The following is a 21800-nucleotide window of genomic DNA, read 5'->3' as shown; positions in this document are numbered from 1 at the left end:
GGCGGAGCCGCGGGGCTGTGTTGTGAATTTTGCCAGAGGGGAGAGAGTGGGGTGAGGGGTTGTGTGGGAGGCTGCTTCCTGGACCTCACCACTTGGGAGGCCTCGGGATCTGGCTGTGGTAGCCGTTGTTGCCATGAAGAGAGAGAGAGAGGAGTGCAGATGCATTTTAACAAAGAGATAAAAAAGAAATATATAAACTGGGGGGAAGGGGTTTAGGTTTGTTTTTGCTTAAAGGGTGGTTAAAATTTTCCATGAGCTAACCTGAGGAAGGAAGGATGGGTCAGCTAGTCTCAATGGCATCAAATGCTAACTCTGAGGCTTTGGGCAAGTAACCCAAGCCTCAGTTTCCTCAGCTTAGACACTGGAGCTCAAAACCCACCCCATGTCTGCCCTGGGCTGTTTTGAGAATCCATGAGCTAATTATGTGAAATGGACAACTTTGAAGAATTTTAATATGCTTGGAAAGAGTTCCATCTGACGAACCTGGGAGTGAGAGCAGATGTGGTCATTAAACCCTGCTTTTGCTGAAACAGTTCGCTTCAGAATGTTGCCAAGCATATGAAAGGGTGTTAGTGGCTCAGTCTTGTCAAGCACACAGTAGGCACTTAATGAGTGTGTGTGGCTTCTCCATAGTGAGCAGGGCATGGGAAGGGTGAGAGGTGGGGGTGAGAGAAAGGGTCAGGGTTTGTGGCCAGCCAGGTTCCTCCTCCAGGCGGGCATATCTGTATGGGTGCTCATGTGTGAACAGCGGTTGGTAGAGAAAATGCAAGTCAGCACCTTCCTTAGCGCGTCTTCCTGGTTTCTCCCTATCTAGGGAGCCAGACAAGGACACACCTGAGTGAGAAGTGTCCCTGCGCCACCACTGACAGCCTTTTTGAACCTCCTGGGTCTCCATTTCCACATCTAATAAGAGGAACAGTGCGATGTTTGGGGTTTGATGCAAATACTCCAGCACAATACCACGGGAGATTCTGAGGGTATAGATGAAACAAGTTCGGCTGTGAGCTGAGAATTGTCGAAACTGCATCTCGGGTCCTTTAGGAGTTCCTTTTATCGTTTCCTCTACGTAGGGGCATGTTTGAAAATTGCCACAAAGATCCACTTGAAAAAATAAGAGCAGGGGAGAAAAACGGTATCTCCCTTGTTCGGTTCCTGTGAAAGCCAGCGAAGATATGACAATAGCAGCTGCAGCAGCACCATAACCATTTACTGGGCGCTGATGGGGCGGCGGGCACCCGGCAGAACCCTGGTTAAGTTCCTTCCCACTCCTCCGCGCGTCCCGTAGGCCAATGGCAGCAAGTGCCTACAAGTAAGGGAATCCCTGGCCTCCCCGCAAACTCCTCCCCCTTTCTCTCCGCCCTCCGCGGGCCCTCCCTCCGAGGAAGCGCTGGGCTGAGGCCCAGCAGGTGTGGGGTTAAGGCAGCCTGTCCCGCGGCCCCCGCAACAGCAGCAGCGGCCGCGGCGACTGCACCAGCAGTGGCGGTGGCAGACCTGGCCCCGGGCCAGCTGGCCGGGAGCCCCAGGAGCGAGAGAGGGCGGAGGAAGGGGAGGAAGAGGGGAAGGAGGAGGAGGAGAGGAGCAGTCAGCAGGCCCGAGGAGGCAGGACTTCCTGGTGTGGGGGTTGTCAACAGCCCAGAAAGAGAAAGACCGAGAGGAGCCGAGAGAGACCCATCGGTGCCACGCGGGAGGAGACTTGGGAGGGCCCGTCGCCGCGACGACCACCGAGGCGGCAGCACCTGTGGGATCGGGGGGAGGAGGCTGAGCCGCCCCTCTCTCGCTTCAGTCGGCCGAGCCTGGGGACCTCAGAGGCCGCGCCTGAGCTCCGCCAAGGAGGCGGGAGTTCCTTCTTTTCTGGACAGCAAACTTTCTGCGGAGATGCCTTGCGGGGCGAGGTGCAGCCCCCGTAGAGATCCCGACAGCCTCTGATCGCCGCCTGCGCGCCCCCCCGCCCCCACCCCAAGCTGCTGGGGCCAAGGAGGCTCTGGGGAAGGGACAGTCCCACACCTTAGGCGGCCGGGACCCCCGGCCCAGCTCGGTGGCCGCCGTCGAGAGGTAGGGCTCTAGGCTGGGAGGGGCACCGGGGCAGAGCCTGCCCGGGGGATGGGGGAGCTGGGGTGTGGGGGGTTGGGGGAGTGGTGCTGGGGGAGCGCTCGGAGGCCCAGAGCAGGCCTTCCCCGCGGCCTGGCCGGGCTGAGGAGCAGCTTCACCTCTGTTCACCCAGACCTTGGAGCCCTTGCTCTTGCAACGACTTGGGTTCGCACGAGTTTGAATCCCAGGGAGAAATGCCCAACTTTGGGTCTGAGCTGCCTTTTCCTGTTCTCTGCTCCCGCCCGGATCTGCTCGGGTTCTCTGTCATTTCTGTCTTTGTCTTGGGGTGTCTGGCGATTTCCCCTTCCTCCCCCATTCTACTCCCCAGAGAGGAAGCCCAAGAGGTAGCCTGCCCACCGCTTTCTCACACACACACACACTCTCTCTCTCTCTCCTTCTCTTTCTAGTTTGCAAACTCAGCTCTGGAGTTCAGCAACGACAGCAGCAGGAAAAACCTGCCCCTGCCCCCCCACTCCTGCAGCCTCTCCTGCCCTGTTCTCCCTTCACCAACCAGGCACCCCCCAGTTCCCGCAAGGCCCTCCTGCCATGTCGGACCCAGACATCCGCAGGGGCCCCGATGTCCCCGCCATGTGGCCCCCCTGCTCCAGGGGTGCCTGAGCCCCTTGAAGAGCCACCACCAACCCCCTGCCTACTTTGGCCCAGTCCTGAGCCCCAGGGACCATGAGTGGGGGCAAGAAGAAGAGTAGTTTCCAAATCACCAGCGTCACCTTGGACTACGAGGGCCCAGGGAGCCCAGGGGGTTCAGATGCCCCTGCCATGCAGGCACCCCCTGGGCCACCGGCCCCTACCGGGCCATCAGCCCCAGCCCCCACCGGGCCCCCACCCCGCCTGCCCAATGGGGAGCCCAACCCCGAGCCAGGGGGCAAGAGCACCCCCCGGAACGGGTCCCCGCCGCCTGGGGCCCCTGCCTCCCGTTTCCGGGTGGTGAAGCTGCCCCAAGGCCTGGGAGAGCCTTATCGCCGAGGCCGTTGGACATGTGTGGATGTTTATGAGAGAGACCTGGAGCCCCCTAGCTTTGGCCGGCTCCTGGAGAGTATTCGAGGGGCCTCAGGGGGCAACGGGGGCAGATCTTTGGATTCCAGGTTGGAGCTGGCCAGCTTGGGCCTGGGCGCCCCTACCCCACAGCCAGGCCTGTCTCAGGTCCCCACCTCCTGGCTCCGCCCGCCCCCCACCTCCCCTGGACCTCAGGCCCGCTCCTTCACCGGGGGACTGGGCCAGCTGGCAGTGCCCGGCAAGGCCAAGGTGGAGACACCCCCACTGTCGGCCTCCCCACCCCAGCAGCGCCCCCCAGAGCCCGGGACCGGGGATAGCGCGGGCCCTTCCCGGGCTGCCACGCCCCTGCCCACCTTGAGGGTAGAAGCAGAGGCAGGAGGTTCCACGGCGGCGGCAGCAGCGGCGGGGACCCCTCCACTGTCCCGTGTGAAGGATGGAGCCCTGCGGCTGAGAATGGAGTTGGTTGCTCCAGAGGAGATGGGACAGGTAAGAGCTGGGTTCCAGGGTTTGGGCAGACACCCAAGGGGCGGTGCTTGGCCCCCACCTCTATACTGACCTTCTATACTGACCTCTGCCTGCTCCCCGGTCAGCTGTCTGTCAGATCAGACTGCCCGCCTTTTTTCTTCCTGCCTTCTCACCTGAAGCCCATTCCTGGTCCTTAGGTGGCCCTGTTTTCTCTCTTAGGCTCCCTCTTCCCCACTTTCTGTCCTTTCTTTCCCTTTGGCCTTCCGTGTGTTGCCTTTGACCTGAGTGTCCATCTCCACGTAGCCCAGTTCCATCTGTTGTGGAGATGTGGCCTCCTCACTTTGGCCTTCACCTTCTGTCTTGGTCTCACTTCTTCAGGCTTTGAGGGTGGAGACTCCAGGCAGTGCTAGGGTAGTTGGGCCTCTGGAAGCTGCTGAGGCTGGGGAACAAGAAAAACAGTAGGCACTCCGATGTAAATCTCTCCTCTACGGTCCCCTCTCCAGGTGGGGAAGGGGATCTTCTTTCTTTTTACTAGCCACCCTCCCAGCCCCATCTCTAGCTTCATCCCAAGACATTGAAGAATTGGGTGGGGGTGAGGGAACCTGTTACAAGGATGGGACTTGGGCTGGTTTATCCTTTCTACCCCCAGTTGTCTGAGCCTCTCCAAGATCAATCACTGGGGGTGGCCACCATGGAGCCGGAGAGAGGTGGGAGGCGGCCAAGAAAGAGCTCAATCCTTTGCTCATTCTGCTTGCTGCCTCCTAAAGAGGAACAAGTCTGGGCTGGGAGGCAGGATGCCTGGGTCCTTGGGGGGTGGGAGGGGGTGGGCAGCCAGTGGCGGGGGAGGGGGGTGTTGGATGCATCTGTCCTGAAGGAGAAAATAACACCTTGGACGCAAGGCAGGGAGTGTGAGGATGAGAACTTTTCCCCTTCCTGGCCTTGGGCACAAACCACAGTATAAAAATAACCTGAGACTGTGTGTCTGGGCCTTGTCAGGACCAGTCAGGACCGGCTCCCCCCACCCCCTCCTGGCCTCAAACTCACATCTTTCATGCCCCCCCCCCCCAACTTTTCTTGAGTTCTTTCATTCAGTTCCTACCCCACAGGAGATGTGTGTCCTTTACTGGTCCCTCTCCCCAAGCGCTTCCAAAACAAGCCCCCTCTGCCCCTAGCCTCTGCTCTCTCTATCCTTAAGCCCTGCCTGAGCGTCCCCTGGGCCTGCCCTCCCCCTCTGTGCGCCCAGCTCCCTTTCCTGCCCGCACGCTCTGATCTCTTCCTGTGTGCAGGTATCCATGCTGCTGCTTCCCAGCCCCCAAGTCTGTCTCCATCTCCACCCCCCCCATGCCTCTTCTCCCTGGGTTGCTTCTAACAGGGGCCTGAAGGAGGGCCGGGGGCACCACCTGGGCCCCCTTCCTCTGTTTAGTGCGGCCAACCACCTTGGACTCTCTGTTCTTGACTTTTCCGAGAAGCTGGGGCCTCCTGGGGCCTCACAGAGGCGTCTTGTTCCTGTGGCCCCCGCCCTTTTGCAGCCACCTCTAGCGCCTGTTGGGCTGTGTGGGTCCACGCCCAGGCTCCACCTCCATCCGTCTCCGCAAGTTCTCCTCTGACCAGCCCCCGAGAGCCAAGCTCAGGAGCAGAACTTCACCTGAGTCCCTAGAAGTTTGAGAGGAGAGACTAAAATGGGCAGAGGCGGGGTGAGCGGGGAGGAGGCGGAGGACCAGTTTCTGAGGATTCATTCATTCTACAAATAGCTATTGAACAAACTATAAGCTCTGCCCTCTGGAGCTTACCTTCCAGCAGCAGAGAGGCAAAAATAATTTTATTTCAGATAATAGTAGGGACTATTAAAAAAAAATAGAACAGCTTAGTGGAACTCACAAGTCAAAGGATGCAGAAATGCCCCTCTGAGGAAGTGATGTTTGAGTTGCCTTAAGAAGTCAGGTGACAGAAGGCATACTCTCTGACTAGCCTCTGATTAGGGGTCCTGGCTTAGGTGGGGGAAGGGTACCGGAGGGCAGACCAGAGGCCCTCTGTGACACCCCATGAGCAACTTTTTGGAAGCCAGTCAACCCAGTCCTCAGGATGGCCCCTGTTTCCCTTGCCTCTAGTACCTGCCCAGTGCCTTCCTCAGAGCCAGGGGAAGGAGGTCTGTGGGAGAAGGACGCCTGTGTCCTCAGAAGGCAGAGGGGATGAGTGGGGAGAGCTGGGGAGGGAGGAAGACCACTAGGCAAGTTGTAAGGTGGCTGGATCCTTTCTCTTGCTCAATGTGACCTTTCCTACCTGTCTGTCTCTAGGTACCCCCGGTCGACTCTCGCCCCAGCTCCCCAGCCCTCTACTTCTTCCCCGATGCCAGTCTGGTTCACAAGTCTCCAGACCCCTTGGGAACAGTGGCTGCCCAGAGCCTCAACTTCGCCCGCTCCATGCTGGCCATCAGTGGCCACCTGGACAGCGATGATGATAGGTAGGTGGGCTCCGGCTCCCCCGACACACAGCACCTGGGAGAACTGCGGGGAAACTGCCTGGTAGGTGTCCTGCCCCCCAGCTTGAACTTGGAGAGGACTTCTTAAACAGAGAAGCCTGTCCTGGGCATGAAACTGGGCAAAGCTGATTTGAGACCTACTCCCCTCTCTGTGGAGAGAGCTGGGTGGGACTCCCTGGCTTAAGACTGTCAAATTGTAGACTTTTTTTTTTTTTTTTAGTTTGAAGGGAGTCATTGTTGTCAAATTCCAGAGCTCTTGCAGATTTAGCGATCATCTGGCCAACCCTAAGAATTTACTGGCAACTGTGCAGGAGACCAGAATGGGGAGCTGGTCTCCTCCCCACTCCCCCCCTCCCTCCCAAGGGCCGTGGGACTCCTGACGGTGGAGGTGACATCCTCGGACTCCATGCAGACTACTTTAGGGTCCCGGGACCTCCGGTGCCAAGAAAGCAGGTCCCTAAGTTTCTCTTCTCTGCGCTAGGGTCACCCTGGGCTCTGAGCCCTTCCCAGAGGCCAAGGCCAAGCCCGAGCCGTGGAGAGGCTGTCTGTCGGTCACAGGGAAGGCACAGCAGAGCAGGATCTGCTGGGGTTTGCCCTTCAGGAGAGAGTGTCCTGTTCATGGCACGGTGGGCAGAACTTCCTGTTTCGAGGGCCAGGTTTCAACATAGGAATGTCAGCAAACCAAAAGGGGAGGGACAAAATGGCGAGTCAGATGGTCAAGCGACTGCCTTCTGGCTGTGGACTGACAGGAGCCCAGGAAAGGGGCCAGGGAGTCACCGCTTCATTTTGGAGGGAGGAGTGGGACTTCCTGTTTGAAGCCCTTGGGGGGAGGGACTTCCTGTTTGGAGGCCACCAAGGGGCAGGGCATTGTGGGTGCCTGGGGACTTGTTCAGAGGGGAGTCTCTCCTTCCTGACTTGCACTCAAGTGGTGCCCCCCTCCCCTTGAATCAGGGACCGAGTGTTTGAGGTGGGGGCAGAGAGGAAAGAGAAGGGGTGATAGCCAATGGAACAGAGGGGTGAGGGGCCTGCTGGGGGCACCTGGAGAATGAGGGACAGAGCAGGGGTGGGTCGGGCCGCCTCTGGGTTCCCTCCTCTAGGGAATGAGTGAGGTGCGAGGTCGGCCCGGAGAGTCACCTGCCCTCATGGCTGCTATTCTCAGCGTTTCCCACCCGCTCCCCCTCCCACTCCCACTTGGGAGGTTTGCTGGCACGGAGGGCTCCCTTCCCTCCTCCACCTCTGTTGATTTCAGAGGCCAGCCTCCTTCTTTCTCTTAGCGAGTTCTGCTTCCAGAAGCCTCCTGGGCTCCATTCTTTTGGGCTGTTTCTCCCTCCCTTCCTCCCACTGTCCCACCCCCTCAAACACCCCAGTCTGACCGGTCTGCCTCCCAGCCTCCACTTTACCCTGCTGAGCTCCAAGCCTCTGGGGCTCAGGCCCGGCCCAGCCCCTCCTGCTCCACCCTGCTGGGCCAGCGGGTTTGGGTTGGGCTACCTCCTTGGCCCCCTGGAATGGGGTGTGTAGCCCCCACCTCATTTCTCTGGTGTGCCTGGAGCTGGCAGAACAGGGTATATGAGTGGCATGGGGCCTCCCTTTTGATTAGGGACAGTGGGCCGGCATATTAAGTGCCTGAATCCCAGGTGGGGAGTTGGGGGTGTCTGACCATTCTAGAAATCTGGGGATGGGAGAAATAAGGGTGCATGGTGAAATCAAACTGTTCACGTGCTCCTGGGTTGCAAGAACCTTCCTACCCCAACAGGGCCTGGAGGTTGAAAAGTACTTGAATAAATGAATGGATGGATGGATGAGGGGATAGGTGGATGGTTGGGTAGATGGCCAGCATGGGGGATCCGAGTATTACAAGGAATAAATTCTAGGAACTCGGGAAAGAAATGGTGCATTTGTTTATTTAGTGCTTCCTAGGGGTCAGATTCTACTTCTTATCTCACATAATTCTAAGAGCAACTCCATGATCCCTCTTTGTAGATAAAGAAAACTGAGACTCTGAGGAGGGAAGTTTTAGAAACTTGTCCAAAGTCATCCTGCTAGTAAGTGGCAGGCCTGCTGTCGAAGCCTGGGTCGGCCCCCAAAGCCACTTTCTCTCCACCCTCCTACTGAAATGCCTGTGTCCCAAGAGGAGAGGTGGAGACAGCCATCTCTGGGATGCCCTTTCTCTCCAGGACAGAGGCAGAGACGGGTCTCCCAATCTGGGCAAGGAGCCATCCTCCGCTCTCTGGCCTGGCCCCACCCCAGAGTCACCACAGATCTGGGAGGGAGTATAGACAGGGCAGCCGGATGCCACTTCGTTGGCCTCTGGCCCAGCCCCTGGGGGCTCCTCAAAACACAGTGAGGAGGCAGAGCTGGCCCTTGTCCTCAGCATCGGAACACCCCACCCCCCCACTCTCCTAGGTGTCCAGTTTCTTCCTCCGATCCTCATTTTGAGGCTGTTTCGTTTGACCTTCAAAAAGGAGGACTAGCCTCACTGCTATCCTTGCCCCAGGACCTAAGAGTCCTGCAGGGCCAGAGTCCCCTGTTAGGTACTGCACAACTCCAGGGGGCACCACTCAATGCTTGAAGTCACGACAGTTTTCTAGAAGATGGCGATAAGTGTCTTGAAAAATTTTATTCTGACTCACACAAAGTTGCTTTGGTGGCTTGTGGTGAAGGCTGATCCCATCCAGTCAACTTCAAGCTTCCCACTCCAGACCCTGATCAGGAATTCCAGCACAGTGCCAGTGGTCCCTCACTCGGGGGTTCTCAAAGGGAGGGCTTGGGTTGCCAGAGTCCTGGTCCCTTGAAATGCTAATGTTAGGAAGTGCCAGTGGAAAGTGCTGTCAAAACCTCTCCAGCGCTAGACAAACAGGAGATAACCATCTATCAGCCAACAAATGTTTATTGTTGTATTTTTCCTTTATTTCTGGCAAGAAGGAACAACTTACTTGGCATCTTTACCGAGCGTCCGCCAGGCAAGGCCAGTGTCTGCCTGTTCCTGCGGACCTGCCCTCTTTGCTCTCTGTGTGTCTGTGTGTACTGCTGGGGGTGGGGGTTCTTGGGTGGCGCAGTCTCCACCCAGGTGTCTTGGTTTGAAACACCTTGAAAACTGCTTAGATGCTCCAGCTGGCTGGCCTTTCCTCTGCTCTTAATCTTGTCCTCTCCCCGAAAACCCTGAGTGTCCCAGATGTCCTTCCCCTACCTCACCCTATCCTGCTCTCGCAGGCCTGGTCACCCTGTTGGTTACTCCACCTGTCAGCGGCTTCCGCACCCAGAGCTTGGATGGGAAATGGAAAATTCCCAGTGCCCTCGTGCTCTCTTCCTGGCTGCAGGGCCCCATGCAAGGGTCACCTTGGGTTGAGTGCTAATTCCCCCCACGGGGAAGCAAGTTAGAACTGACAACCAGGAGAGAGGGCTTGACAAGGGAGCACAAGGGCGAAGCATTCAGCATGTGGGGGTATTGGGGCCACCTTTCCCTGAGAGGGGCAAAGCTGGGGGCCAGAGGTCAGGATCGGGGCTCCTGCAGTACTGGAGTGGGGGGTGGGTATGGGTGGAGGGCTGAGGTGGCCAAGGCAGAAGCCTGACAGGGCGGGTGGCGAGCCACGGGGTGAGGAGAGGGAGCCTTCGAGGAGAGGACAGGGTGCAAAGGACAGTGCAGGCTCTGGGCCATGGAGAGACCAGCTTGGGGGAGAGCCAGATTCTGGGACCCAGAGCCTGGCCCTGGGGACCATTGAGCCAGGCTTGAGTCGACCTCTGGTGGCCACTTAGTAAACTGCAGCCAGACCTGCTCTCCCCTCCCTGCCCTCCGCTCCCAGGAATCTTCAAAGCACCTGCACCTCTTCCCCAGGATCCCACCTCCAGCCTCCCCTACCCACCTCTTCTTAAGCTCTAGCTCCCTCTGAGATCCCAGATAGCAGACCCAGGTTCTGGGTCCACAGGCTGGTACTTGTCTTTCAGGCTCTTTCTGTTGCCGTGGTAACCTTTCCCATTCCTCCTCACCCTCACCATAGGAGGTGTGGGGCACCCTCTGGCTGGGCCCCAGGGGCCACCCCTGATGTGGCCTTCGTGCTTCAGGGAGGAGCTTCTAGTCCAAGGGAGACCACATGCACTCAGAGATGCCCCCCTACCCCATCACCTCCACTCCCTTTCTCACCTCCCAGCTGAGAGCAGCTGAGGCCTTGAGGGAGGCCAGTGTTCATCAGAGGGGGCAGGATGGGGTCAGAGGTGGAAAGAGGCCTCCCAGGGCCAGGCTCCCCCTTCACAGCCCTCCCTGACCCAGGCTTCTGGCCCCACAGCCCCTCCCCCGACTCAGCCCACCAGCTGACTGTCCTCAGCTGGCCCCCTCCCCTCCGCGCTGGGATTGGTGCCAGGGTGAGAAGGGGACACTGGCGCTGACCGTGTCTGGGAATTCCCGCCCACCATGGAGCCGGCGGGAGGGGGTCCCCGTGTCTTTGAGGAGCCAATAGCAGCCAGGCTTTGCCCTGGGGGGTGGTGTATATCTTTCACGCCAGCACCCCCTAGGCACTGTCTCCCTTCTGCCTGCCTGGCACCAGCCAGACTCTGCTCTGCCCCGGGGGGCTTTGAGCCCCCCAGGCGGTCCTTCTGCTGCAGCCCTCTCTCTCTGGGGAGGCCGGAGGACCCTTTCCCCTCGGGCATGGCCCAGCCAGGGGTGTCTGTCAAGTCCCTGGTGTCCTCCTATGAGACCCGAGTGGTGGGGATGGCTCCGGCACCTCCCCGGAAGAGGGGCTGTGTCTCTTCTCCTTGCTCGCCTCGGGGAGCATCCCCCATCCGAGGGACATCTGGACCCCCACCTCACCGGGGCCTCGGGGGGCCTGGGCAGCGGCCCTCACCCCGCCGGGGGATGGACAAAACCCTCCTGTCCCTGATTCTCTACTGTCACAGGTACAGGCAGGGGTCTGGGCGGGAGGCTGCGGCGAATGGGGCTCATGGAGGAGGCCAGAGCCCACGCTGAGGAAGCACCTGGAAGGCAGTGGGCTGGGCTGTCCAGACACCTGACCTGGCACCTCTTCCTTCTCCTCACCTCTCGTCTCCCTGTGTCTCTCCAGTGGCTCCGGAAGCCTGGTTGGCATTGACAACAAGATCGAACAAGCCATGGTAAGAGAAGCCATCTAGATCCCAGCAGGTCCCAGTCCGCGTGCTGATGCCCAGGCCCTGGCCCCGAAGCTCCATCCCCTCCATCATTAGGGATATACTGACTCCCAGCTGCTCGACCTGCTCCCAGCTGGGTTCCCTCGGATCCTCCACCCCCTCTTGTCTACACCTGAACCCTCAACGTACATTGGTTCCTAGCCTGCTTCAGGCCTCCATCTCTGTCTTTGAGCCCTGACCTTGCCTCTGTCCTTACCCACCCCCGTCCCCCACACCCTGCCCCTTCCCTGGCTGACTTCTTCCCCAGCACTCCCCCGTCATCTGGGAGCAGGGGCATCTCTTAACACCCATCTCCTTAAGGCACTGGACAGGGGCTGAGGGTGGGGTGGTGGCCTGGGACCCCTGACACTTCTTTGCCTGTCCCTGGACCCCCCAGGACTTGGTGAAGTCTCACCTCATGTTTGCTGTCCGGGAAGAGGTGGAGGTGCTGAAGGAGCAGATCCGGGACCTGGCGGAGCGGAACGCGGCACTGGAGCAGGAGAACGGACTGCTGCGTGCCCTGGCCAGCCCCGAGCAGCTGGCGCAGCTGCCTTCCTCGGGGGTCCCCCGGCTTGGACCCCCAGCGCCCAACGGGCCCTCAGTCTGAGCCTCCCTTCCCTCACAATGTGCCTTTGGGGGGCCACCACAGCTGCTAGGCCTTGTGCCAGCTGCCTGCCCCCTCTTCCTATGCAGCTTTAATGCCCCCTGATCCCTGGGGATGGGAGTCGAAGGCTGAGAAGGAGCCTGGCCCCACCCTTCCTTGATGTCCCTGCAATGCCCGGGGACTGGGCTGGGGCATCCCTGCACATTGATGGAGGAGGGAGGGCATCGGGACGGGACGTTAAACAGAGCTCCCCTCCTCCCTTTCCAGCCGTCAGCGTTCCGAGACCCCCAGCGATAGATGGCTCGGGGGAGTTGGAGGCTCCCTGGCAGCCGTCCCCACCTTGTTCCCTGGAGCGCGCCCCCGGCTCCTCTGCCAGGAGAGGGAGGACGGACAGTGTATCTGAAAGTTCTGGGATTCAGGTTATTATTGAAATAATAATTATAATTAAAAAATCCGAAGAAACTTGAATCTGGAGGTTGGCATCTTGTTGCTTGCGTCCAGATGGGGGACCAGCACCACCAGTTTCCACTTGTGGGAGAAAAACAGGCTGTGGGCTCCTCTGAAGCTCTTGCCCAGGCCGGGGAAGGGAAAGGTGGCTCAGCGTGGAAATGTGGGAGGAAAAGGGAGGCCACGGCCTGGGTCCTGGGAAGGGGCAGGCCAGGCAAGGCAGAGGGAGTGGGGAAGGGGGGGCGATGGCCCACGTGCTGGTGGGGGACAGGGGAACAATGGGGCCTTTGGTGATTGTGCAGGATCCTTCCCCCCCCATCCCCAGCTTCCCAGCGTGTCCCCTCTGTGGGCTGGATCCGGGTGGCTGCTTGGGGGCGGGGCAGGGGGCCCTGAATGGGCCCCTTGTCTCAACGCTGGGTGTGGGCCAGGCTCCCCGGGCACACTATGCCCTTGCCAGGCCTGGCCAGCCTCCGTGGCCTCCCCCCGCAGCTGGCTGACGCTGGGGCCCTGCGGGTAAGCAGGCCCCTCCCTGACGGCCTCAGCTCCCGTCCCAGGCAGAAGAGGCAGGTGGGGAGAAAGACCCCATCTAGTGGGGAGGCGGGGAAGCAGCAGCCACCACTCGGGAGGGATCTTGGGGTTTGGACTCCCTTGCCCTGTGGCTCCCTAGATTTATGACTTCGGCAGGCTCTCCTGGTTTCCCCGAATCTCAGCTTCCTCCTGGGTGAAATGACCCTGACAAAAATGCCTACCTGAAGGGCAGCTGGGAGGGGTTACATGGCCCCATACATGGGAAATGCCCAAGGAGCACCAGCATTGTGTTCACTGAGTTTCCCTTCCTTGGATTTGGGGAAGAGAGGGTCGAGGGTACAGGGATTGGCTCTGGGGGTCCTGGAAGGGCCTCGGGGGTTGGGGTCAGGGCCAGGAAGACTCTCACAATGGTCTAGAACTCTCTCTCCCTCTGGGTTCTCATCCACTTTTGACTCCTCTCCCTGTCTCAGGGAGGGGAGGAAGGGCCTAGGATGACTCACTGCGGCGATCTTTCCTCCTGGATTCCCTATTTCTTTCTTCTCTGCTGTGCCTGAAGTTCCCCAGAGACCCCTTAGGTGGCGGCCGCTGGCCCGCAGCCTCTCCCCCTCCCCGTCCCCACTGAACTAAATGCTCGTTCTGTCCCCTTCTTGGGGCTCGTGTAATCGGGAGAAATGGCGGTGGTTATTAAGTTCTTCCGATGGATTTGGCAAAAGATTAGCCGCTGGGTAAGTTTCAGAGCCCCTTTCTCCCAACATGCTGGGGTGGGGGATGCTGGTCAGTGACCTCCAGGTCACAGAAACCCCCCACTCCCTCACCTGGCCTCATGCCCCTCCTGGCCTCTGGTGGCCACACACGCCAGGGAGGGAGGAGGTGAGGGGTGGGACAGCTGGGGAGGAGGCCGGGACACTCGCTGCCCCTTCTCTGGGCCTTCCCTTCTCCTGACAGTTTTCTCTTGCTCTGCCGCCTCGCTTCTGTCCCTCCTCTCCCTATCTCGGTTCGTAGGTTTTCTTCTGGAAACACAAAACTAAGTCAGTCATCACGGATCATACTGACTCCAAGAAAAATGAGTTGAAGGCAGAGAAGGCTTTCAAGGTGTCTGAGACTTTCAAGTTGGTTGAGCCCCCCAAGGAGGCTAAGGTCTCCAAGGTGGATGTGTCCCCAAAGGTGGTCGACCCCTGCCTGTTAGCCAAGACCACCACGGATGGGGCTGCGGTGGAGGCGGGTCGCCGTCGGAGATCACTGTTGCAGCTGCCCCAGGCGGCCGTCAAGTCCATCTCCATGCTCATGGCCTCCGCCCTGCAGTCTGGCTGGCAGATGTGCAGCTGGAAGGTCAGCACTATGTCCCCTTTGTCCCCGGCAGCCCCTCCCTCCCCTCCTGGATCCCCCTTGCTCATTCATGCCGGTGGGAATGTAAAATGGTGTGGCCACTCCGGAAAAACACTTTGGTCACTTATCAGACTAAACATGCAGTTATCGTATGGCCTGGTGATTGTACTCTTGGGCATTTATCCCAGATAAACAAAAATTTATGTTCACACAAAAATCTGTACATGATGTTCATAGCAGCTTGATTCATAATAGCCCCAAACAACCCACATGTCCTTCAAAGAATGAGTGGTTAAACTTCGCTATATCCATACTCTGGAATGCTGCTCAGCCATGGAAAGGAACAATATTGATACATACAACAACTTGGATGGCTCTCAAGGTGAAAACAACAAATCCCGAAAGCTTGTATGTATATCATATGACTCCACTTACATTATATACCATTCCCGAAATAACAGAATTAGACAAATGGTGATCCGATTAGTGGTTTAGTGGTTTCCAGGGGCTGTGCTACAGAGAGAGAGTTGGGGGAGGTGGACTGGTTATAAAAGGGCAACATGAGGAATCCTTGTGTGGATGGAAATCTCCTGTATCTTCACTATGGTCGTTGGATACATGAACCTGCACATAGGATATAAAATTGGGTAGAATCCAACACACAACAACACACAAATGACGGCCAGTAGAACTGGGGAAATAAGGGAAAAATGCAGATCAGTGGGTTGTATTGATGTCAATATCCTATGAACTAGAGATCTGAAAGATTTTACTATTGAGGGAAAATAAAGGGAATAAAATATTTACAAATAAAATCTTTACAAAATATTTTACTATTGTAAACAGAATAAGGAATTCATTTCTCACAAGTGCATGGGAGTCTACAGTTACCTCAGTCAAAATTTTAGTTTAAAAAGGGAAATGTTGAGCTCACTATCAAGTCAATTTATTTTGGTTTTGAGTAATGTATTACTACAGTAATAATTTTTAAAAGTTCACCTTGGGAATTCACTGGCAGCCCAGTGGTTAGGACTTGGAGCTCTCCCTGCTGAAAACTGGGTTCAGTCCCTGATCAGGGAACTAAGATCCCACAAGCTGCTCAGCACAGTCAAAAAATAAAATAAAAGTTCACCTGGCACCCTGTGGAGGGAGGTCAGAAGCGGCCAGGAGCAGAGAGGCAGGAAAACCCACTGGAGGTGCCTGCAGTTCAGGTCAGCAGGGAAGAATGTTCTGGACGGGGAGGGAGGTATCAGATAGAACAAATTAATGGGTTGGAGGGATATTTAAGAGGTAGAATTGTTGTGCCAGGTGCTTGATTGGGTGGTGAGGGGAGAGGGACAGACAGAGGTCAAAGCAGGCTGGAGCCGTTCACTGGGAGCAGAGCTGACTTAGGGAAGAAAGTGGTGAGTTTAGGGTGTTGGGACAGGATAAGTTGAGATGTCAAAGCACCTCTTCAGGGAGATGTCTAGGAGGCAGAGGGAAATACAGGCCTGAGGTCAGGCGAGAGCTTTGGGTTGGAGACTGTCCTTCATCGAACTCTAGTGGGGACTCAAAGGTAGGTTAGACATGGTCCCTGGCTTCCAAGAATTTGCATGCTGGTATTGAAAACAGATGAGTCCACAGAACAAATCGTGTATAAAACGTGGTGTAACGGGGCAAACCCAAGAGTAGAGACAGCCCCAGAAGGCTTCCTGGAGGAGGCAGTACCCAAGCTGTCACCCGACAGAAGAGGCGGTATTAAACAAGCCTTGCTGTTTATCTGCAGGTGTTTTCACCAGCAGGTTCTCCCTAGATCACGCTGTTCACCCGTGCTCATCTTCTCTCTTCACAGTCATCTGTGAGTTCTACCTCAGTTGCCTCCCAGATGAAGACCGGGTCCCCCATGGAGTCACAAGAGGCTGCGATGTTGAGGGAAGTGTACCTGGTGCTTTGGGCTGTCCGGAAACAGCTGCGGCACCTGGCCCGCCGGCAGGAGAGACGGCGCCAGCGGCACCTCCGGGCCCACATGGGCCCCCAGCCTGACCCAGTTCAGGGTCTGAAACAGGATGCCCGGAGTCCCCTCTAGGGGGGAAGCCCACATCCTCAGAAAGCCCCCACCTCACTCTTAGGTAAGGTTGATGGGAGAGGTTAGAGCAGCAGGCCAGGAGTTGTGGGTGAGGAGAAGTTGTCACACCGTCACCTCTCATCGAGACCTGGAGGCCTGGCCCGGGGCGGGGCGGGGTGGGGGCGGTCCCACATACACTCCCCTTCATTCCTTTTATTCAATTTGTAAAAAGAATTATCAAAATGTTGGGAAGTAATATCAGATATTTCCGAGTAGATGTAGAGTGTTTGTGGATGGCCAGAGGCCACGAGGGGAACCTGGGTGGGATACGGGAGGGCGGCCTGAGGCTCCAGCCTGGACACGTGTGGGAGTAATCTCTGGACCTGCTGCGAGGGGTGGGGTGTGGCGGTGGAGGGGCGTCTGGCCCCGGGTCCAAAGGCTTCTCAAGGCTGGAGGCCTTTGGGGACTCTGCCCCACCTGTCACGGTACCAGGTATCGGCACCGGTTCATTGAGGACACTCTCCCTGGAAATCCTGCAAGACTGACTGTTGCAGATGCCTCGGGGCTCGTCCAAGGCCCCTCGCCGAACGAGACCGCCGAATCTCCGCCTCTGCAGCCAGCCCACTGCTCTGCCTCTCCGGCCCTCCTGGGCCGGGCCACAGCGAGGGTCAGGGTCCCGCACTTGACAGCCGCGGACACGCGTCAGGGCCGGCGGCCACCCCGCCACCCGCTCCTGCCAAGAGCTGCGGAAAACTACATCTCCCAGGGTTCCCGGGGGCGAGGTGGGGCCGCCGCGGGGAGAGGGCCCGAGCCCGGGCCCGCGGGGTCGCGGGCGGAGGGCTAAGCTGGATGTCCACCTGCGGCTCGGGACCAGCGGCGGGAGGAGTCCGCGGCGATGTGACATGAGGTTGAGGCGCGGGAGGCCACGCGAGCTAGGGGAGGCCGTGGAGGCGCAAGTCCCTTCTCCCCCCTTAGCTTGCCCTCTTGCCCGGCCACGCGAGGGCGCAGAGGTGGCTCCCCAAGTTAAAGCAGCGTATTTTGCAAGGCGACAAAATTCAGGGATGCTTTCTTGGTGGCTCAACGGTAAAGAATTCGCCTGCAATGCGGGAGACCCAGGTTCGATCCCTGGGTTGGGAAGACTCCCCTCGAGGAGGGCATGGCAACCCACTCCAGTACTCTTGCCTGGAGAATCCCCATGGACAGAGGAGCCTGGTGGGCTGCACTCCATAGGGTCGCAGAGATTCGGACGCGACCGAGCCATTAAGCACAGAGTCCCCAGGCCTTGGAGATCGGGGATGGAGCAAGGGTTGGCGACCGCGACCGAGCCTAGGGGGCCGCAGAGGCCCGAGGAGCGGGGGAGGGACGGCTGTGAGGCGGGTCTCGCTCAGCCAGAGGTTAGCTGCGAGTAGGAGGCGATGGGCGTGAGCAAAGCTGGGAGCCGGAGAGTTGTCCCAGGAACGGTCTTCGGGAAGAACCGAATTCACTAAAAACGGCAGCAAACTCCTCCTGCCCGCTCCCCATCCCCGGCAGCTCTGGCAAAGTTGGGCCCCTTGGCGGGGGACTCGGTGGCCTTTCCCAAAAGTCGGGAGCAACCCCGGGCTGCTCTGCCCTGTGTCCTACAGCGCTGCTACCCTGAGCCTGTTAGCTGTGCACCACACCCTAACGTTTACAGCCCTGGTGATGCCACCCACCTCTTATTAAACACCCACTGTGACTATTTTTATGTCTTGTTCTAAGTAATTCTCACAAATGGCTGTTATGATGACATATTATCACTTCTATTTTTTAGAGAGGGAAACTGAGGGAGAGGTCGTGTTTAAGGTCGTGTCGCTGACATTCATTGAACGAATGAGTCTAGCTCACAGAGGACATGTTACATGCAAGTTACACACAGGTACATGTTACATAGCAGGTGTTCCATGTGTGAATGCCGTGACTTCTCCAGGAATGAGTCCTGAGTTTAGCCTGAAGCCAGGCAGGGACTCAAAACACTAATACAGAGTGGCTCAGTTCTGGGGCTCTCATCACATCTCCATCACGTACCAGGAACTGTTCTGGAGTGGAGCAAGCCGTGGTGGGTCTGGGTCCCAGGAAGCCTGGAGGTTTAATGGGTCCCAGGGCTCTGGAGTAGTTCCTCACTGTCTAAGGTCCAAAATCTGCCCTCCCACCCCATCCCCCCACCACCAAATCCTAGAAATGAGCTCCTCCTCCTGTTGGGGATCTAAGGTTTCAGGGATGGGAGGGGAGGATGAAGGACAATTGCACCTGAGGATCACTGGTAAATAACCTTGCAAGTACCTACAGGCCCGGGAGCCAACGGGCTTGTGGCTGTCGGAAGGAATGCTGCTCCCATTCTTCTGTCTTTAGAATGTGAGGGGAGGGAAGGAAGAAGGTGAGTTCAGCCAGCAGCCAAGGGAGGGGCTGGCACGTCCCACCGTCTCTCCCTCTCCAGACTTGATGGAGTCCTGTCTGGGCTTGGCCAAGCGGAGAAAGGAGACTTATGGGAGAGAAGGGGGTGGGATGGAGGGGGAAAGTCCATGGAACTGACTTTTCCTCGATGTCTCAGTGCACCCAGGTGGCCTCCTACCTCCCCACCCCAAGTAATCCAGTCCAGAACCATGGAGAAGGCCTATGTTGGGATGTGAGGAAGAAGTCCTCAACTCCAGGGAAGGCATACAGGATCTCCTGGGGTAGAGATTTGTGTTGGGGGGGGGTGGGGGGGTGGGATTCTTACCCACTCAGCCCTTTCCTGTAGAGAACAGTGGGTAGCAGTGTGACCCCTGGAGAAATCTATCTCTTGGTGAGAGTCTTGAGCAAAAATCTTACCTTGGTCAAAGAAAAGAAAGAAAGAAGAAAAAGAGACTTCCCTGTAGTCCAGTGGTTAAGACTCTGAGGTTCTGTTGCAAGGGGCGTGGGTTCAGTCCCTGGTTGGGGAGCGAAGATCCTGCATGCTGTGTGGCATGGCCAAAAAAAGAAAAATCCCACCTTGGACACCTTGCCTTCTTGTCCCCATCAGACCCCAGGCATTTCACCTTCCCCTAGGCTGCTAGACTCCATGAGGCAGAAGTGGTAGGGCTATGGATGGCCCCAGTGGGGACCAAGGGTCTTTATTTTGAAAACCCTATGAGATTGATTCGATGGCATCATTGACTCAATGGATATGAGTTTGAGCAAATTCCGGGAGACAGTGAAGGGCAGGGTAGCCTGGCGTGCTGCAGTCCATGGGGTCACAAAGAGTCAGCCATGACTGAGTGACTGAACTACAACCCATCCTATTAGAGAGGGGGCGCCCTGGAAGTGTGGGGAGCAAAGGAGAGTGCTGGTCCCAGATGCTCCGGCTCTGTTCCCACTTCTGCCCCATCTCCCCTCCTCCCTTCATCCTCAGACTTCCTGAAAATGTTGGATCTTTTGTTCCCTGGGATCCCCCTATAATCTACTCGTTACACAGCAAAACATGTCACTCCCGTGCGTAAATTCTCCAATGGCTTCCCATCACCCTTGGGAAGAAGCCCAAACTGTCCCCTTTGTTTACAATGCCCTTGTCTCAGATCCTGGCTTGGTGGGCTCCTTACACCAAGCCAGGATCTGAGAGAAGGGCATTGTAAACACTCAGTACAAATGTGGCTACAACTTCGTGGACTCTTTCTCTGACCACACCCGATCTAGAAATCAGGAGAGAGCCACTGTCAAGGTCGTCCTCTCTCACCATGATTAATTTTTTCACAGTACTTATCAGTATCTGAAATTATTGTATTGCTTTGTTTCCCCATGTACTAGGGTGGCAACAGTGGAATGCAGTAGTTCAGAGCATGGGAAGTGGTTTACACGAACACTTCCTGGATGTGCAACCTTGATTAACTTCTCTGAGCCTCGCTTTCCTCATTTGTGAAGTGGGCATGGCAGTGGTGCTGGTGTCACAGGTCTGTCACGAGGGTCAGGGAGATGACTGGCACACCATAAGGGCTCCATAAATGTTACCTGCTATTTTAATGCTATTGGCTACGATCTACAGTTTATGATTACTATCTCCATGGCCTAAAACAGGGCTGGGTGAACCAGAAAGTAAACCTTCACCTAGAGTGAGGGAAGCACTTTCCAAACAGCCCTCTGGTGGAGGGAACACCACTTTTGGAAGTGACAAAGAATGCCCTGGGCAGTGAGTAGCAGGAAGAGCACTTGAGCGAGAGTCAAGAGACGTTGGTCCTTGGACCTCCCTGAGGGTCCAGCAGTTAAGACATCATACTCAACGCAGGGGGCCCAGTTCTATTCCTGGTCAGGGAACTAGATCCTGCATGCCCCAGCTAAGAGCTCCCATGCCCCAGTGAAGAACCTGCCTTCCGCAGCTAAGACCTTTGTTGTTCAGTTGCTCAGTTGTGTCCGACTCTTTGGGACCCCATGGACTGCAGCAGGCCAGGCTTCCCTGTGCTTCACTATCTCCCAGAGTTTGCTCAAACTCATGTCCATTGAGTTGATGATGCTATCCAACCATCTCATCCCCTGTTGCCCCATTCTCCTCCTGCCCTAAGACCTGGTAGCCAAATAAATTAATTTAGAAAGAAAGAGAGAGATCTTGGTCCTGGCCTCAGTATTGCTGCCACTTTGCTACAAGACTCTATTGAGTCCCTCTGCTTCCTTGGGCCTCAGGCTCTTGAAACAGAATGATGGGTTGAATTGACTCATTGCTCAGCTCCCTGCCAGCTGCCAGGGGGTCCAGTCAAGTCCTGTGCTCCCTTTATCCACTGCAGACTCTTCAGAGTTGGCGACATGTGGTGCCTTCAACTCCCTCAGCTCTGCTTCCTAACAGTTCAAAGTTCAACGGGGAGAGTTGACTTGGGTAAAAGATTCTCGGTTTAAGCCTTTGAACCCAGAGACAGAGCCTCAGCCCTGGACCTCAGATCTTCTTTCTACCCCTGTCCTTCCCTCCCCTTCAGCCTCGTTCATCTATGTATTTGAGCCCCAAGGCAGGGAGGAGAGCCAGCCCTGCCTGAGCCACACCATGGGCTGGGAACAGGCGTGAAGGCCTTGGCCTGAGACGGGCAGGCAGGGTGTGTGTGCAGCTGTTTAAGTGCACACGAGCATGTGCCCGTGCATACTGCGAGTCTCTGTAGTTATATTTTAACTTGTTCTTGTTTTCCTCTCATGAGCGGCAGGACTTCGATTCACTAGAGGAGAAGGTACTAGGATGGCAGGGCTGGCATTCTCTCCCCGAGGGAAGAAGTCACCTGTCAAATGAGGTGTTAGTCTCTAGGACTGTTGTGGGGCTAGCTTCCTTGGTCTGCCTGCCCCCCGCCCCCCAACTATGCCCGTGATCCACCAGGACTTGGGGGGGAGGGGATGGGAGGGGTCACTTCTGGGACCCAGAGGGCTGGAGCTTTTGCAGGGGGCCAGGCGGGCGGCAGGCCTGGGAGCAGGTGTTTCTGGCGATGGCTTCATGCTGAGCCAATTTGCCAGTGCTGGCCACTCCTTCCTGGAGCTGCCTTTCTGCTTACTGGGTCAGTCCGGGGGACTGGGTAGGCGGCTGGGAAGATCTCCAAGTGGGGGGCTCTCCCTTCCTGTCTCCATCTTCTTTGTTTCGGAAGCTGAGCCCCCCCACCCCACACCTGTCTCACCTGGGATGCTGTGTCTGTCTCCCCGTTAAAGCTCAGGCTTGGCCTTCTGCCCGTCTCCCTTTC

General features: G+C 57.2%; 2 protein-coding genes across 2 annotated transcripts; both read left to right on the top strand.

The window, feature by feature from the left end:
• The first annotated feature begins 1420 nt into the window (after positions 1-1420).
• Positions 1421-12243, top strand: TSC22D4 (TSC22 domain family member 4). The gene is made up of 5 exons (XM_052663242.1): positions 1421-2052; positions 2496-3588; positions 5862-6028; positions 11098-11146; positions 11577-12243. The coding sequence occupies exons 2-5, from the start codon at positions 2770-2772 to the stop codon at positions 11784-11786; spliced, it is 1245 nt and encodes a 414-aa protein (XP_052519202.1). The 5' UTR covers positions 1421-2052; positions 2496-2769; the 3' UTR covers positions 11787-12243.
• Positions 12244-13429: 1186 nt separating this feature from the next.
• Positions 13430-16149, top strand: SPACDR (sperm acrosome developmental regulator). The gene is made up of 3 exons (XM_052663255.1): positions 13430-13483; positions 13761-14087; positions 15916-16149. Exons 1-3 carry the CDS (start codon positions 13430-13432, stop codon positions 16147-16149), a joined length of 615 nt encoding a protein of 204 aa, XP_052519215.1.
• The last annotated feature ends 5651 nt before the right edge of the window (positions 16150-21800 follow it).

This window comes from Budorcas taxicolor, chromosome 2 (genome assembly GCF_023091745.1).
Source record: "Budorcas taxicolor isolate Tak-1 chromosome 2, Takin1.1, whole genome shotgun sequence".
Taxonomy (NCBI): domain Eukaryota; kingdom Metazoa; phylum Chordata; class Mammalia; order Artiodactyla; family Bovidae; genus Budorcas; species Budorcas taxicolor.
The sequence above is the reverse complement of the archived record's forward strand: the minus strand, read 5'-3'. Positions and strand labels throughout refer to the sequence as shown.

Coding starts and splice junctions, on each gene's coding strand:
- TSC22D4 (XM_052663242.1), top strand. CDS start 2,770: ATGAGTGGGGGCAAGAAGAAGAGTAGTTTCCAAATCACCAGCGTCACC. Junction 3,589..5,861: donor CTCCAGAGGAGATGGGACAG/GTAAGAGCTGGG, acceptor GTCTGTCTCTAG/GTACCCCCGGTCGACTCTCG. Junction 6,029..11,097: donor CTGGACAGCGATGATGATAG/GTAGGTGGGCTC, acceptor GTGTCTCTCCAG/TGGCTCCGGAAGCCTGGTTG.
- SPACDR (XM_052663255.1), top strand. CDS start 13,430: ATGGCGGTGGTTATTAAGTTCTTCCGATGGATTTGGCAAAAGATTAGC. Junction 13,484..13,760: donor GGCAAAAGATTAGCCGCTGG/GTAAGTTTCAGA, acceptor CTCGGTTCGTAG/GTTTTCTTCTGGAAACACAA. Junction 14,088..15,915: donor GGCAGATGTGCAGCTGGAAG/GTCAGCACTATG, acceptor CTCTCTTCACAG/TCATCTGTGAGTTCTACCTC.